General features: G+C 34.5%; 1 protein-coding gene across 1 annotated transcript in view; it reads right to left on the reverse strand.

Annotated features, from left to right (window-relative positions):
- LOC111048465 (dynein beta chain, ciliary) overlaps positions 1-16,366 on the reverse strand; it is an 81,976-nt gene that overhangs the window by 35,939 nt on the left and 29,671 nt on the right. Inside the window, exons 29-42 of the mRNA XM_039428862.1 lie at positions 14,616-14,861; positions 13,131-13,355; positions 12,288-12,514; positions 11,773-11,914; positions 11,374-11,607; positions 10,000-10,178; positions 9,464-9,599; positions 7,253-7,387; positions 5,676-5,938; positions 4,866-5,067; positions 3,703-3,927; positions 2,760-2,970; positions 2,266-2,393; positions 477-905 (exon numbers count right to left, since the gene is read on the reverse strand). Coding sequence (XP_039284796.1) covers positions 477-905; positions 2,266-2,393; positions 2,760-2,970; positions 3,703-3,927; positions 4,866-5,067; positions 5,676-5,938; positions 7,253-7,387; positions 9,464-9,599; positions 10,000-10,178; positions 11,374-11,607; positions 11,773-11,914; positions 12,288-12,514; positions 13,131-13,355; positions 14,616-14,861 — 2,982 coding nt within the window. The remainder of the gene's footprint in view (positions 1-476; positions 906-2,265; positions 2,394-2,759; positions 2,971-3,702; positions 3,928-4,865; positions 5,068-5,675; positions 5,939-7,252; positions 7,388-9,463; positions 9,600-9,999; positions 10,179-11,373; positions 11,608-11,772; positions 11,915-12,287; positions 12,515-13,130; positions 13,356-14,615; positions 14,862-16,366) is intronic.

A 16,366-nucleotide genomic window follows, 5' to 3' on the forward strand; every position in this document is an offset into this window, starting at 1 on the left:
TTTCAGCTATTTTGAATTATTTAGGAATGTCTAATTTCGTCAAGGAAAAACTTTTCCAATTATAGAAATTAGAAAAATAAACTACAACTACTGTTATAAAAGCTGCGACTACGCCCCGTTTTGGAAAGCCAATTTTCTGACTCCAGCTGTTTAGAGTCTAGGACTTAGCTAAATCCTGAGCTCGGAAACCGGCCCTAAATATTCTGTGAAGTTTGATCCCTTTTTCAGTCTTCTTTGAAGCCTTTCGACGTCTTTCCAAGCAATTGAAACTCTCTTTCATGAATATTAGGTCCGACACTAATTAAATCTAACGGACCATTAAACCATTAATGATCCATTAGATTAAATGTAATGTGTCCTATAGACAAGGCCTTTATTTATTTGAACCCTTTTTTACATCGGAATATCTTTTCAAATGAAGAGTCTGTATTTGAAAAAAATAAATTATATAAATAATTGTTGAAGGAATAAAATACCTGATCTTGGAATGTACAGGAGCCGAACGCCCAAACACAGGCGAACACAAAGTAGATCTCGTACCACTCTTTGGGACAGTCATTAGGGACATTGGACGGTATGAGGAGAGACTCCAGCAGAGTGCACAGCATCTGTATGTGCGCGATCTCCGGGATCGGAGTGATCTTCTTGAACTTGGTGCGGGAGGCCTCCAGGCAGGGTGGGATGTACTTGTCGAAGAGCACCATGAGGATGGCCTTCTTGGACTCGTCCTGGCTGTCGATCCAGCTGGCCACGTAGGGGTTCCAGCCGAGGTCCTGCGGGTTGATGTAGAGGATACCAGCACGGGACACGGTGGCTGGGGTGGCCGTGCGCAGGTTCGAAATCTCGAACAGCAGTCGCATCGAGGGTGTCAGTGCGATTCGCTCGTTGCTGGCTAGAGTCAACACCTGTCAACACAACGCTCAGTATTCAAAACGGTATAACAGGAAACAATAGTATTCAGTGGCATCGTCAGAATGGTTTTAGAAGTCCAGCAATTTATTCATAACAGAGATTGAGATATAGTAATGTAGGCAGTAATAAGTTTACAATCTCTTTAAAATTTAGACTTTTTCAAATGTTTGTTATTGATTTAATTCATTTCAGAAGTATTTTTGTTTGTTTCGAATTGTAAATTGGAGTGTGTAATTAGAAAAAGTGAAAGTGACACTTAACCTAGCTACTTTTGGACTGTTGTCCTTAGTTAAGTGCAGTAGCATATACTTATTTATTTTTTGTAAAATTTTTGTATTTTTTTTTTTGCAAATAAAATTATTCAATTCAATTATGTCAATATAATTAAAAATAAGTATATTTTTATGTTTATAAGTTATTGTAATGACTTCTTGCTTGTATTTATTTATAGAATGTTATCCTGCACTTAAGGAATGATCCATATAATTTGCGTCCCTCCAATCCATTACAGTTTGATATTGACTTTACCAGCTTAAGTGTATGTAGACGTCAGTTTGAATATCAGTGTTTCTTGTTTATAAATAAAGTCCCAACTGAATTCATTATTAATAGAATTAAAAAATCCATAATGAATCTTATACTGGATTGGATTAGGATAAATGCTTATTTTAAATTATCTATATCCATTATGTAGTGTTTCATTCTTGTGTTATAAATTTAAAAAAATATTTGTCATGGCTTCCTTGAATTCGTCTTTTTGAGCTTGTCATTTGCTTATGATTTTGTTACTTTGTCTTATCGTTTGTAAGTATTGAGATGTGACCTGGTTTCCATAGTTTTATTTATTCTAGTGGTTTGAATTAGCTCTTTTTTTCTATTGACATGTTTGCTGTACCTAGTTGTTCAAACTCACTGCCGGCGCACAAGTTTTCTTTGCTGGTAATGCCATTTTGTAAGTTAAAATATTTATTTTATCAATCTGTATTATTTTATGGCAAATAAATGAATTTGAATTTGAATTATGATTCAATCTATCATTGTCATTAAATTTGTAATGGAATTGATGTTCTCAATTAGCTGCTGCAATAAAATATTTCTATATTTAAAAAATAAAATAAAAATAAAAATAAAAATTAGAATTGGAGCCGTTTGGGCTTAAGCCTGGTACCTTTGTGATTACCTGATACCTTTGTGGAAGTTGTGTAATACTGAATAATTGAATAAGATCATAGCTGGCTGGACAAGATAAACGCTTACATTAAATAGGCTACGTTAAGCACCACTTGTTTGGTTGATCATATGCAATCAAATGGAAATCAATAACTTGTAGAATAATGTTTCTCGCAGTCTTACCTTATTATCATCCATAACTGTATTTAGAGATTCAATCCACATGGGATCGATATCGCCATCTAGAACCATCCACTTTGGACCATCTCCTGCCATATTCGCCTGCTCTCTTATCAAAACAGAGAATAAACCTGTGGAAACACAACTTATATTCATAAACCAGTCAAATGGAAGCAAATATTATACATACTGATTAAACTGGCATATCAAAGGTGTATGATAGATAAGAAAGTTGGTTTTTGTAGGAAAGTAAGAGTTTTTTATTTTATCTTAGTGTATATAAACACAGGGAAATCAGATTTTCAGTCAAGGATGGAGAATGTTCAAGGGAGATAGAAAAGTGTGAGGGAAAATACAGTGGTCACACGAACAATATGCCCAGTAATCCAGCATATTTCATCTTCAGTGAGACTGAAGGAGGTTGATTTTGAACTATAAATCATTAAATAATTAACTTATTACACCTACGCTACAATAGACTAAATCCGTCAGCTTACCATCTTTCCATTCACGAGTTGATGGATTGATAATTCCAAACAATTCGTCGTTTGTGACAGCTTTGGGCTCCAAATCGAAATAGACTGGTTTTCGTTTCTGGTTCTGATAGGTTCGGTACAAAGTTTTCCAAACCATAGACTTTCCAGTACCGGCATTACCAACAATAAATACTGAATGACGAACGGCAAATAGCTCTTGCAATTGAACAACCTGAAAATAAAAAGGAATTGTTCTTAATAGAATCTTAGAGAAGTAGTAAAATGAACCTCAGAAACATTGAGATGAATATAATTTATACTCCACTGTTAGCAAAACGGTTCTAGCCCACTCAATCGAATATGAAAGACACATACATCGATGTATTATATTTTTAGTTTTTTATGTTTTGAGGGTTAATAATTTATACATATGCATATATGTTTGTAAACTACAGCAGTAGAAAGTAAACTTATTCTTTTCTTGTGCTGTGCCTATTGTTGAATTGACTCCTCTGAACACGGATTTGTTCATTATTAGAGTAGTACTTATCAGGGGATGTATTGTAAAATGTACACTTTCTGAAAAATAAAATGAATTTGAATTAAATTCGAAAACGGAATCTTAGCCAATGATTCTCATTACTGACGTTAATATTATTAACCTAATAATTCTGTAGGTTTTTTCGTAGAAAAAGAAATAAATTAAATAGCCTATATATCATTATTTTTGGCTTGAATGATATATTCAGGCAAGGTGGAACCTTCCTGCAAGGGCCTTCCCACCAACAAAAGCTATACGAATTTACTTTTTATAGAAAAAGAAAATATTTTCATTCTGCTCTACTGTACAGACTCAAGAAAATAGAGTAATCAAGGATTGATAAAGTAAATTACTTATTGATGTCTGTCCAAGAAACTTGAGGAATATCCTATTATTGAGCGTGAATGTTGATGAAGCACTTACCTTGAGGATGAAGTTCTCTTCAGGCTGCAGATGAAGGTCAACTGCGGCCTGTTTCACCTGTTTTTCAAAGTCAAGGTCACGCTTGCGCGGAACGTCCAGTGCCGGGAAGAGGTCTCCAATCAAACCCATGAAAATCGACATGTCGTCGGTAACGATTTTCGGAATGTTGAAGTCTCTCAATGCTCGCATCAGGACTTGATCCTCAGGCCGTTGTTTGTCTCCTCTCTTTTACATGAAAAATTACAAAGATGTTGAACATATATCTAATATAATCGTCAAATTATGATTAAACAGATTATTCAACTTTTTGCCTAATTGTGCAGGTGAACGAAATTTAAATTGGGATTAAAGTGCATAATAATTGATATTGATCGGAGGTGTACTTAAGTATTGTTTAACTTAACCAACAAATAATTTCATAACCAATTATTCAACTTTTTGCCTAATTATGTAGGTGGACGAAACTTAAATTGAGACTAAAGTAGGTCCAAAGTGCATAATAATTAACATTGATCAGAGATCCACTATAGCAATGTTACACTTGGCAGAGAAGAATATTCATAATAGTGACTTTTCACTTAATCAACAAAATACTGAATAAAGAAACTTTGACTGATTTATTCAGTATGTATAACTACCACAACATCACCTTCACAACTACTTATCTAACTATTACTAGAAAGTTATCAATAAAAGTTAAAGTTCAGAGGATTTTACCACATACATCTTTTTCTCTTAAAATGTTTGTGATGGGAATTCCGCTACCAATAGTAAAATTTGCTAAAAAATATTTACAAAAATCTACATTACATGTGTATTGTATTTTTAATAATATAATAACTTATTAGAATATCTAATGAAAGCTGTATAAATAAAACAAGACTTTTGCTATTGCAAATATTGACCTGCTCTTCGGTCAATAATAATATGTACTTCAATGAGTATTTGTATCTATGTGTTGTATCCAAAAATGTTTGTATCCAAAAATGTATCTATTGATGAATAGATGTCATTGGTGATCTTGAGTAGAATGGAAGATACACTCAAGTACACCCCAATTATTTACATAATACTCGTATTCATCCAATTCTTCAGGTCATTCATTGCATATGTATTGAAATATGACAAAGGAATTTGTTGGATAAATGACATAGCACACCAACCTTGAGGGAACCAGCAACAACCAAAACAGACTTGATGGCACGTAAGCCCCAATCATAGTGATCTTGTTTGGACAGCAGCTCTCTACACAGTGAGTACAGAGTGATGAACTTTCTCGCCAGCAGACGTGCCTCCTGGAATCCCTCAGCAACCAACATAATTTCGCAGATCAGCTCGAAATCAGGAACAACCATAGCGCAAGGTCTGAAAAAATAAATTACTCATCAGATTTATTAATCTAATATAATTATGACCATGGATGAAAACTAAGCTGGGCCTGTACCTTTCTCTATCAAATTTTGATAAAAAGTTAATGTTCTCCAAAGCATTGTTAGGTTATGAAATCACATATCACTGCTTCGCTACTCAATTTTCGGTTCAGGAATAGTTATTTGAATTTTTTCTCAAAATGTACAAAATTTTGAATTTTAAAGGTTGATGTAAGAAGTAGAATGAATGGATGTACAAAAAACAAAACAAAAATTATCTATTCATTCAAACAAGTATCATTAAAATGAATAAGAAGGAAAAACAAGCATATCCATAACTATTAGTCTTTTTTCTTTAGGGCTAATTTTATAAATAAAAATATAAATATGAGTACCCTTTTAAATTATTTAGCACCGAATGTTTCGGCTACTAATGCCATTTTCAAGTGGCATGAAAATGGCATTAGTAGCCAAAACATGTCGTGGTACTCAGATTTATATTTTTATCGATAACTATTCCTCTCCCGAATCTGGATACCGTATCAAAACAGATTCTAACCAAATATTTTGTAAGGAACAGTGAGAGAGCATACAACAACTGACCTGAACAGAGCTTTTAGGTTCTCGGGCAGCTCGGCTCGACCGGCGTATCCCGGGTTCATGGTGATGAACATGCCGACAGTGGGCACCAGCTGGATGAGCTCGCCGAGGAACATGAATTGCGTCTTCTTGGCCTTGATGGCGTCGAGCACCGTCTTCACCTGCACGGCCACCACTGACAGCACCTCCACACTGATGCGGTTGAACTCGTCGAAACAGCCCCACGCCCCCGTCTGCGCCAGGCCCTTGTAGATGTTGCCACACGACTGCAAGTTGCACCAAAGCACCAGTTCATTAACAAATTGCTATTATTGATTAGTTAATTGATTGTTGAAATGCTTCTATATTACAAGTAACGGCAGATTTTGGCTCAACTCACACTACCTCGACTCGAATAGTACGACTTTAGTCCGAGGATACTCCAGTCTCTCGACCTTACGACTTTCTTGCTCATAGTCACTACTTCAGTTCCATGCTACTCCATTTCTAACCTCACATTATAGAAAATATAAGATCCAATTCGTCACTACTGCGCATGTACAAATTTTCTAATAATAATTATTAATATATTGTCTAAACTTATTCTCATTATTGTCTCATCTAAAATGATAAAACATCACTTTCACAAAACATAACCTCACTTCATTGAAAAAGTACGGTACTATGCATCTCAAGTCGAGGCTCGACCAATATGTCGAGTCAACGCTCGTCTCAGTCTCACAGTCGTGAGGTCACGGAGACTAGAATCGACTGGTCTGAGTGTCACCATTTGAAATCACATGCTGCGTCGCGAAGGGACTAGAGTCGCAGTCTCTTCTCGACTTGAGTCGCGTAAGTGTGAGTTGAGCCTTTGAGTCTCAGAAGACACTAAATTACAGTAGAGCACCGGTTATCCGGATGACCGGTTAACTAGACGTCCGCTGGGTGATATAAAACATTAAAATCCCCTAAAAACCTAACCTACTCTGTATTTAAAGCGGCTAATAGGTAAGTGGCAAGAAAGGTGCAGTACAATATTTTAATAAATAAAATATTTGATTTACAGTATCTCATTTTATTATACAGCATAGAGTCTATTTTGACTAGAATGTGAGTGAAAGATAAGGGTCTCTTCACACTTAACTAAGCTACGCTAAAATACGGAAGATGTAGCCGTCCTTTCTCCCAATATTGAAAGCTACGCTACACCAATAAGCTACGCTGATGTGAATCAGGATAGATTTGTAGCTTGGATTTAACATTGGGAGATAGGACGTATATTTCAGCGTAGCGTAGCATAACGTGAAGAGACCTTGAGTGCATAAGTGTGTACAAGTCATATTACATACAACACTTATAACTAAGTACTGTAGGCCAGGATGCAGAGTTTTAATTGAGTTTAAACACGCAAGAGCTAGGGTAAAATCGAGTTGAAATCGATTATCCGGATTATCAGTTATCCGGACACTGTCATGCATCAATTAGTCCACATAATCGGTGCTCTACTGTATATCAAAATGAGGCTTTTCTATTGCACTTTTTGTGCAGTAGATTGTATGTATTTCAAGTTCTTATTTTCTACGTTGCTAAAATAATCATACCTTATAATCCATTTGTTCAGAACAATTGAAGACGTAGACCATAATGCCAATAGCCTTTCCCAAATCCTTTGTTGTTTCAGTTTTGCCCGTTCCAGCGGGACCTGCCGGAGCTCCGCCCATCACCAAATGCAAAGACTAGGATAAAAAATTATCTAAATTCAAAAACCAAATTTATTATTCTATCAGAACTAACAAGCCTTACTCAAAATAATTGATATTAAATGTTTACTAATTAACTAAAGATTGATAATGGTTCTTTAACCGAACCTTGTATCATTTTATACTATTTATTATTAAACAAAAATCCAAATTAAATGTTGTAAATCACCCATTCAAATAATGAATTATCAATTAGCATTTTAATAAATGAAATATCTCAGTAATTTCCATCTGTAGTATCATTTTGTTTTAATAACCAGTGATTTTGACAGTATCAAGTAGTTATCATTTAATATGGATATTTATCACATCACCTTCACATTAACACAGAAAGTTACTAAACTAACTTACTAAACTAAAGGATGATTAGTGGCCCCTTGGGCCACTGCTATTCCTAATCTATATCAACAATCTGTCAAAATTAGTAGTTGAAGGTGAGTTGTATCTGTTTGCTGATGACACAGCACTAGTGTCTACTGGGAGCACTTGGGAGGAGGCCTACATGAGTGCTTCAATTGATTTGTCAAAAATAAAGAACTGGTTTGATCACAATAGCCTTACAGTAAATGTGGAAAAAACGAAGTTTATGCCAATAGTTACAAGAAATGAAGCTGATCCAGGCTCTCTAATACTAACGATGCATTCTTGTAATAATCCCAGGTCTGCTGGATGTAATTGTAGTATGATTGAGCGCGTTGATCATTACAAATACCTGGGCGTTGTCTTGGATTCCAAGATGAGTTGGGTACAACATGTCCAGTGTGCTAAGAATAGGCTCAGAAAGCTGCTTCACGCATTTTCAGAGCTTAGTAATGTTCTGAGTGTGGATCAGTGCAAAGTAGTTTACTTTGCCTATGTCCAATCTATAATACTATATGGAATTCTAGCTTGGGGAGGGGCTTCCTCCTCAGTCATTGAGCCTCTCGCAGTCACCCAAAGATCAATTATAAAAACAATTTTAAAGAGAGACTTTAGATACCCAACAATACAATTGTTTATCGAATTTCCCGTACTGAATGTTAGACAACTTTTTATTAAATCCTTGTTGATCCACATCAAAAAATACAAAACTGAACTTCTGGGAGAAACAGTTAACCATAGCTACTCAACTCGCCACAGATCCAATTACAGCTTTGAGATACCTCAGCTGACTCACGGCTCTGAATTGACAAATCCTTCATACCTGGCCCATATCTTGTACAGAAATGTGCCAGGGGTGATTAGTGAAGCAGATGCATTTAGTTTGGTAGTGTTTAGGAAGAGGGTGGACAGGTGGCTGTACCAGATTGGTTGGGAAGCTTCAGAAGAACTACTCCAATCTCGTTATGCTTGGTAACCAACACGACTTCAAGGTTTCCAGACAATTGATTGGTATTTATTTTATCATTGATATAACCGATTTGACTGTTTTGCCTTTCTGGTTTATATTTTTTTTTTATTCTCTCTTCTGAGAATTTTTGGAATCCCTGCCACTGCGGTCTTCAAAAAAATATTGTTTTTTCTTCTTTATTTATTCTTTTAATCAATCAAGGTATTAAGTATACTTATTCCTAGATACATATTCCTACATACTCATTCTTAAATATACATCAGCACAATATATTATCTATTTTATAATCAGAATATTAATAATACATCCATAATATAAGTGTATTCTCTATTATTTACTTCTATGAGCAGATTAAGCTTATTATGTATAAAGTGGAACTCCCCCCCTACACACAGATGGATAGTCTAGTAGGGGGATTCCAAAATATGTTGTATATTGTATTTCTTATTCGTGTATTAGGTTTTTTGGAAATAAACTGAATTGAATTGAATTGATTATTACATATTTTTCAAAGATAAAAGGCGAATCAAAACTGATAAAAAGCGATTGAATTAGAACGAAAACTATGGTGGAAAAATTTAGAAGCACGTTATAGATCGAAGTAAAATATCATTTTTAAATTGTAGATCCTTTGTCGTTTTTGTTATTTTGAACCAGAAATGTTTTAAAAAAGCTCAACTTAAAATTATTAGTAGTTTTAGAGTTCAGCTCATTTCACAGACCTGAGTGAGTGTAATGTAACATCGGTCAGTGAGAGGTGTAATAACCAGTCGAGGTGTGTTTCCCAAGTACTCATAGTCGTATCGGAACTGTGCATCACAGATGTTGGCAAAGCAGTCCTTAATATCAGTGTCCCATCTAGAAAAGATACAAGAAAGGGATACTTTTACAAGAAACAAAAATGAAAAATATTGGTAGGTGAAAACACCTTATGAAATTTGCAGTGGATTTAATTATTTATCATTTTAGAAGAAATGATAAGATAATTCATACTCATGATTCGATTCATATTCTAACTCGAAAACTCGAATACAAGGTTGTAGTTCAAAACAGCAAATTGATATTCATCAACAAGAAATGTTGCAGCCTTTTTTATAAAAATAGATTTTAAGTGTATATAATCAAAGAGAGAGTACAGTATATAATTTATTAATATAACAAAAATTACGAGATTAATTTGCAAGAATGCCTGTGACTAGATTAAGAATATTCTAGAATTGTTTAATATGTTGCGAGATCAATATGCAAGAATAAATACCTGTGTCTCAGTTGGGACTGCCATTGGAAAGCTGAGCTGTTCTCAACTTTCATCATAATGAGCTTGGAGACAACATCTCTGGAGTGAACGTCTATTGTGCAGATTGTCATGATTTTCTGTCTGTCGCCGGCTGTCAGCTCTCCAAGCAACAGAGTAATCAGAGTACTCAACTGCAATATCTGAACAAATAACAAAGACAATACTGTTGAGATGAATGAAATAGATAAAATAATCATAACTTCAACAGTTATTGAAGTAAGGTTGCTTCAACTCTTATCGCAAAAAGTAGCAAATCAACAAATTTTGTGATCATATTAATCTCATATTGTTATTTAATTTGGTTTCCAACCCATCTAAATTCTAAATTCCTAGTTTTTTATATATATATATATATATATATATATATATATATATTTTGGACTTAAAATTGGACAATAATTATAAAGTGATAAATATAACCTATTTTTGGAAAATTTCTATCTAAATTTGGGAAAGGAACAGTTTTGGGCTTTAAGCCTGTTGTTCCTTTCCCAATCATACATAGTTGAGAATAATGTTGTGACTATCAATGTATAAATAAATAAATAAAACTCCATGGCCCGATTGCACAGAAGCCTTCAAGGCTGTGTAAAGGCTAAAAATAAACTCTCTACTGGTGTTATTTTTCAAAGTTTTTCGATTTGTTACTATCAAAATGTAAAAGTTTTCTCAGGAAATTTTTTTTCTATAATTACTTTTTGAGATATGAGCGCCTAAAGTTTAAATTTTGGGACGGAACATTTCAAATTCAGTAAGACATAAATCCATAAAATTTAGAGGATGTATTCTTCATGGTATTGTAGATTCAATAAATTATTTTTTTTCAATATCAATTTTTGAGAAAGTAATTCTATTTACCAAAAATAGCTATTAGTTGAGTTATTTTTTGTAAATTGAATGAATTTCTAAAAAATTGATATTTAAAAAAAATGTTTTATTCAACCAACAATACCATGAAGAATTCATCCTCTGAATTTCATGGATTTATCTCTCACCGAATTTGAAATGCCTGTCCCAAAAATCTAAACTTTAAGCGCTCATCTCAAAAAGTAATGATCGGAAAAAAATGTTTTCCTGAGAAAACTTTTTCATTTTGATAGTATACAAATCGAAACACTTTGAAAAATATCACCAGTAGGAAGTTTATTTTCAGCCTTTGCACAGCCTTGAATTGAAATCATGATTGATTGCCACGAGAACCAATCAAGTCTTCTCTGATTGGTTTTCGTGAGATTCAATCAGGATAGCCTACATTTTTACAGGCTTTTGTGGGGGCCTAAATCTCTTACATTGGTCAAAACCCTATATTTCTAATGTCAATTTTTGTTAGGTTACCTGTTTCTTCTGGTAGTCTTTGAGCGCGTTCTCGTAGCCCTCCTCGAGGCGAGCGAAGGCGAGGTTGACCTCGGTGGTCCACCAGATCTGGGTGCCGCAGAGCGCACACTGCGCCGGGTAGTCGAACAGCCACTGCTCGCGGGGCTTCTCGTCGTACGTCACCACCGCCTCCGAGAAGTAGTGGCGGCCCGATATGCGCATCGCATCCGTCACGTTGTTCAGCCACTTCTCCACCTGGCACACAGCAATTTCACAGCTCATTCATTCGCCATAAAAACAAATATCACAAACAAATGAACAAAATTAAGATTCATCTTTGCAGATGGAACTCTTCGTTCTATCAGTCATCTAGGAACTACAGCAAATTTAGAGATTTTTTTTTCAATTTTCTCAACTTACTTGACCACTGCAGTCGCAATCGATACTAAACTCAACGTACTCTCCATCTTTAGCGAACATCCCTTTAGCGATTTTTGTATTTTTATTGTTTTCTTGCTGGAATTTCAACTTTGCAATGGAGTCGTATAGTTTTGTTAGATGCCTGGAAACAGACGAGTGAATTCATATTCTGCACTTGAATAAAATTGAATGCACTAAAACGTCATTACGATGATTATAATTAACTTATTTGACAATTTAACATACACACAAGCAAATTTAAAGATAATAATAAAACGATGTATTTGACAAAACTATGAGTGGCTTATTATCAGAATTTCAAAAACTTATTCATCTTTATTTCCAAAAGACTGATGTTTATCACTTTCTGCTATTTCTATAGGGGGTTTAAGACCGTTTTCTGCTACTTTTTATGTTATGTTTTTTTGTATGATATTGACACTGTCCCTGATGTACCTGTACATGATTTTGAATAAAGACTTTTTCAATTCAATTGTAAGGATTCCATTTTTTACCTGCACACCAGTTCAGGTTGGTTTCCATTAGAGAGAATATCTAGAAGATCAGCAGAAGAGACAAAATAGAAGCGAGGGTAAGCCAATCGCTTTGTTTCCAAGTACTCGGCCAATGCTTTTTCACATTTGATCAGTTCGCTTTGCAGTAGTTCAAGTTTTTCAAACAGTTTTGGCTTATTGGTGGCTTTTATAACATTTGGAGTTTTTGCTATATCATCCAGTAGAACCTGAAAAACGGCCATTAGCTTTTACTCAAGTACCATATAATGGATCTAGATATAAACAAAAGAATAGTGGTGAACATTTTTTGTAATACTCTTTAGCATATGATTATGATTTCTTAGTTATCTTGTAATTATTTCCGTAACTGGTAATTTCATGCTCTGTATATATTGTGAAAAAATAGAAAATAAATTGATTTGATTTGAAAAAAAAATTGAACTGAGATTTGGATCAATAGAATGAGGTGTCCAATGCATATAGACAATTCATAATCAAGCTGTAGAAGTAGTAACGTACTAATAGATATTTATTTTTGCTGTATAATTGGAAGAAGTAGCTTCAAATACAAAATTATATTTTCATCAACAGATTTCAGTTCATTTGAGTCAAAGATGATTACTTGATTGAATAGTATGTAAAATGATTCTCTCTTTGAGAGTAGGGAGGGTTTTAAAGAGATTTTGAAATTAGCTAATTACCTGGATTTGGATTAATTCCGAGAAAAAAGAAATTAAAGTATGTACTCAACTGGCTCAACTAATATATTTTCATGAGCAGTTTTATGTTTCATATAGGGTACTTATTCAAATGAAATTAAACTTGAAAACTCAATAATCCTACCCTGAATTCCTTATCAATGTAATCGAATCGTTTAGAATCGTCAGGAAGCTGTCGACGAATATCTTCTGAGCCGATAAAAATAGATTCCAGGTGCATCCAGGTTCTCTGCACCTCAATCCAAATATGAATGACTTGATCAGCATTCGACAGCTTCTTCTGCCAATCGGAAACTTCCTCCAAGAAGTAGGCGATAAATTTCGAGCTCATCATGTTCTGCAACTGGACCTGAAATGAAAACGAGAGAAGATTAATAGATGACAAAGAGATTCAATGGGCAACAGATTGATGAATAATAAGATTGACATGAGTATGTAAAATGTTTCAATTTCTCCTGGGACGACAAAGAACTCACGATAGGCATGAATTGTAGTGATATTATTCAGTTGTTGGCCTCCCAGCTTTGATGAGAATTACTGCTCACGTCATGGATTCACATTCCCATTCGAAGCTGGGTTCACATTTGCGTATTTTCAAGTCGCTGTTTTACGGCTAGAGCGATTTTAAGGTTTCTGACGTTTTACAAGTTGTTAGAAGTACTGTAGATAGGTTCTAGACAGAGTGCTGCAGATGACAGCGTAGCAAGACGCGTACTATTTGCATGCACACTTACATATATGACATCGTCCTCCCTTCATAAGACTTATAAGGGCATGATTAGCAAGAATGATAAGTACTCCATGTTTTGTGCGCAATATGTTTTTAAAGCTTGAAATATTTGGAGACCAGCAAAATTTGAACCAAAGCAGAAGCCTAAAATTTCAAGACCCCATTAAATGAGAGGAAGAAGAATAAGTACAAGACACACATTACTTGATGAATTAGAATGAATTAGATACATTAAAGGAGATAAAAATAAGCATACAAAACCTGATATTTCTTGGCATCAGAGATCAGAATAAATATACTTATTCGTAATCAGTCACCTATTTACTGGATGAAGCATTACAATCAGTACAATAAATGACAGTGAAAACATGACGGACCAAAAATATGTTTGAGTGAAGTGTTCAACCTTGAGTTAATATTAGTGTAATCTTGAGTTAAGATTAGACCCTATCTGAATTATTTTCAAAGCGATGATTTCGACGGAAAAATGATAAATGTAAGTAAAATTGGAAAGCATAACACAAGCCAAAGGAAAATGAATATTTTTAAATATCCTAAAATCCCAAGACATTTCAATGATACAAGAAACACTATGGAACTAGAAGCACCTAAGCTGTGAAAAGTTGACATAAAGTTAGTTTCACCATGGAGAAAAAAATAGCATGAGAATATATCCTATGGTATAGGTCGTTTAAGTTCCAAATTTCAAGTGAGAGTTCAAGAACGGCACAGTGTGAGAGACTACCAGCGTCACATAGCTTTACTAAAAATAAGTTAATAACTAGGACTATCGGCTTGAGTAACATTGAAATTTGGAACGTAAACGCCCTATACTATGGCATATCTTCCTATCCTACAATATTTTCTGAATGGTTTCACCTGATTATCCTCGAGTATTTCGATGAGCTCTTCGGAGACCCTGAGCACTTTGCACCCGGTGCGTGGATGAGGCTCATACTCGAACTCCATGGTCGACCAGGTCTGGTTCATCTCGTTCAGAGTCTTCTCCATCGACATCTCCTTCACTGACTTGTCCACTATTGTCTTCACTTCCTCCTCATACTTGTACAGGTTTAATGCCAGCAGTTCAGCTAGAGTGGTGCTCTCTCCTATTACAAACTTCACCTGCAAAACAATGTAACATGCATTAGAGTTCAATCTTCAATGGAATCAGTTTTAGCCTTTCGAATGAATATTGCAACTAACACGATTTCACGCTAGTAAAGTTAAGTGAAATATCTGAGTATTTACATAATCTTCAAAGATTGAAATTTCAACTCTAAATGATGGTGAAACTTACAGCACTAACATTATCATCTAATTGTGATATTTACATACTACAATTCAATCTATACGAAAATATAGTGACCATTCCCATATATTGATTGGTGATATAAAATATATCATTGAAACACGAAAGTTTTCAAGCACCCTTTTATTTATCACAACACAACTACTTTCAACTCTTCAAGAGCCATTTTCAAGTGCAAATAAAATTTATTCATTCATTTAAAATAGAATAAAAGGGTATTTGATATCTTTTATTGTGTGTGTTTCAATAATTTCATTAGCTCTAAAAAGAAAAGTGAACATTGATTATTGTAAGACTTGTAATGATGATTTAGGGTCGAAGTAATGCTGTAGTTGGGTCATCGGTTACTATACAGAGTGGGTGAAAAGTCCGAGAACTACTTATATCTCATACACAAAGGTCATTTGACGGTGGGTGTGATTAGGGATCCTATTCAAATTGAAAAAACTACTTTACTACGACTTTAAAAATCTGGTGGTCCGTCATCTTGGATCCGCCATTCTGAATGCAACTTTATTTTTTGAAATAGGAAGGTGGTCTTACGATACATGATTTCGATACGGAATTTTAAGAAAAAATGAATGGCGAAACCCGCATATCGATATCTCAAACTGTTTCGAAGATATTTACATTATCAATCAATACTATTCAAAGCAGAAAGGAGAGAAAAAAGTATGAGAACGGCTTAGTATCTCATAAAAAAATGTGATTCCCCGTCAAATTACCTTTGTATATGAGATATTAAGCCGTTCTCGGATTTTTCACCCACCCTGTATAGTTTGTATTCCTATAAAATAATTTGTTGATAACATTGACTATTGCATGACTTGTAATAATGATGTCAAGTCAAAAGTGATGCTATATTTGGGCCATCGGTTCTGTTTGAGATGAGTTTGAAAGCCAAATGGCCTTGGTATCATGATATTTTATATGTTTCAAAATGTGCAAGAGAAATGTATTTTTCAAAATTTGAAATTGACTTCCCCACATTTCAATGGTCGAAGCTTGAGTGCAATGTATAATGTGAAAACTGCTTATTTAACAGAATTTCTACCAATCTAGATCTGGAAATGAAAATATTCATTTATCATGGACCAACCATAATAGTCTTTCCTTTGATTTCAGTTATTGAACATTTATGAAAATAGGAATATTGGACAGTATCGATACGTTGGTGTACTCCACCAAAGCTTGAAAAGTTTCCTTAGAATATATACTTTGGCGGAAAAAACTTAATTTATTGTGAAATTATCGCTAGTTTCAAATTCTTTGCTTCACAAAAATAGGTTGATCACGGCAGTAAAAGTTAAATTGATAT

Source organism: Nilaparvata lugens, chromosome 5, assembly GCF_014356525.2.
Source record: "Nilaparvata lugens isolate BPH chromosome 5, ASM1435652v1, whole genome shotgun sequence".
NCBI lineage: Eukaryota > Metazoa > Arthropoda > Insecta > Hemiptera > Delphacidae > Nilaparvata > Nilaparvata lugens.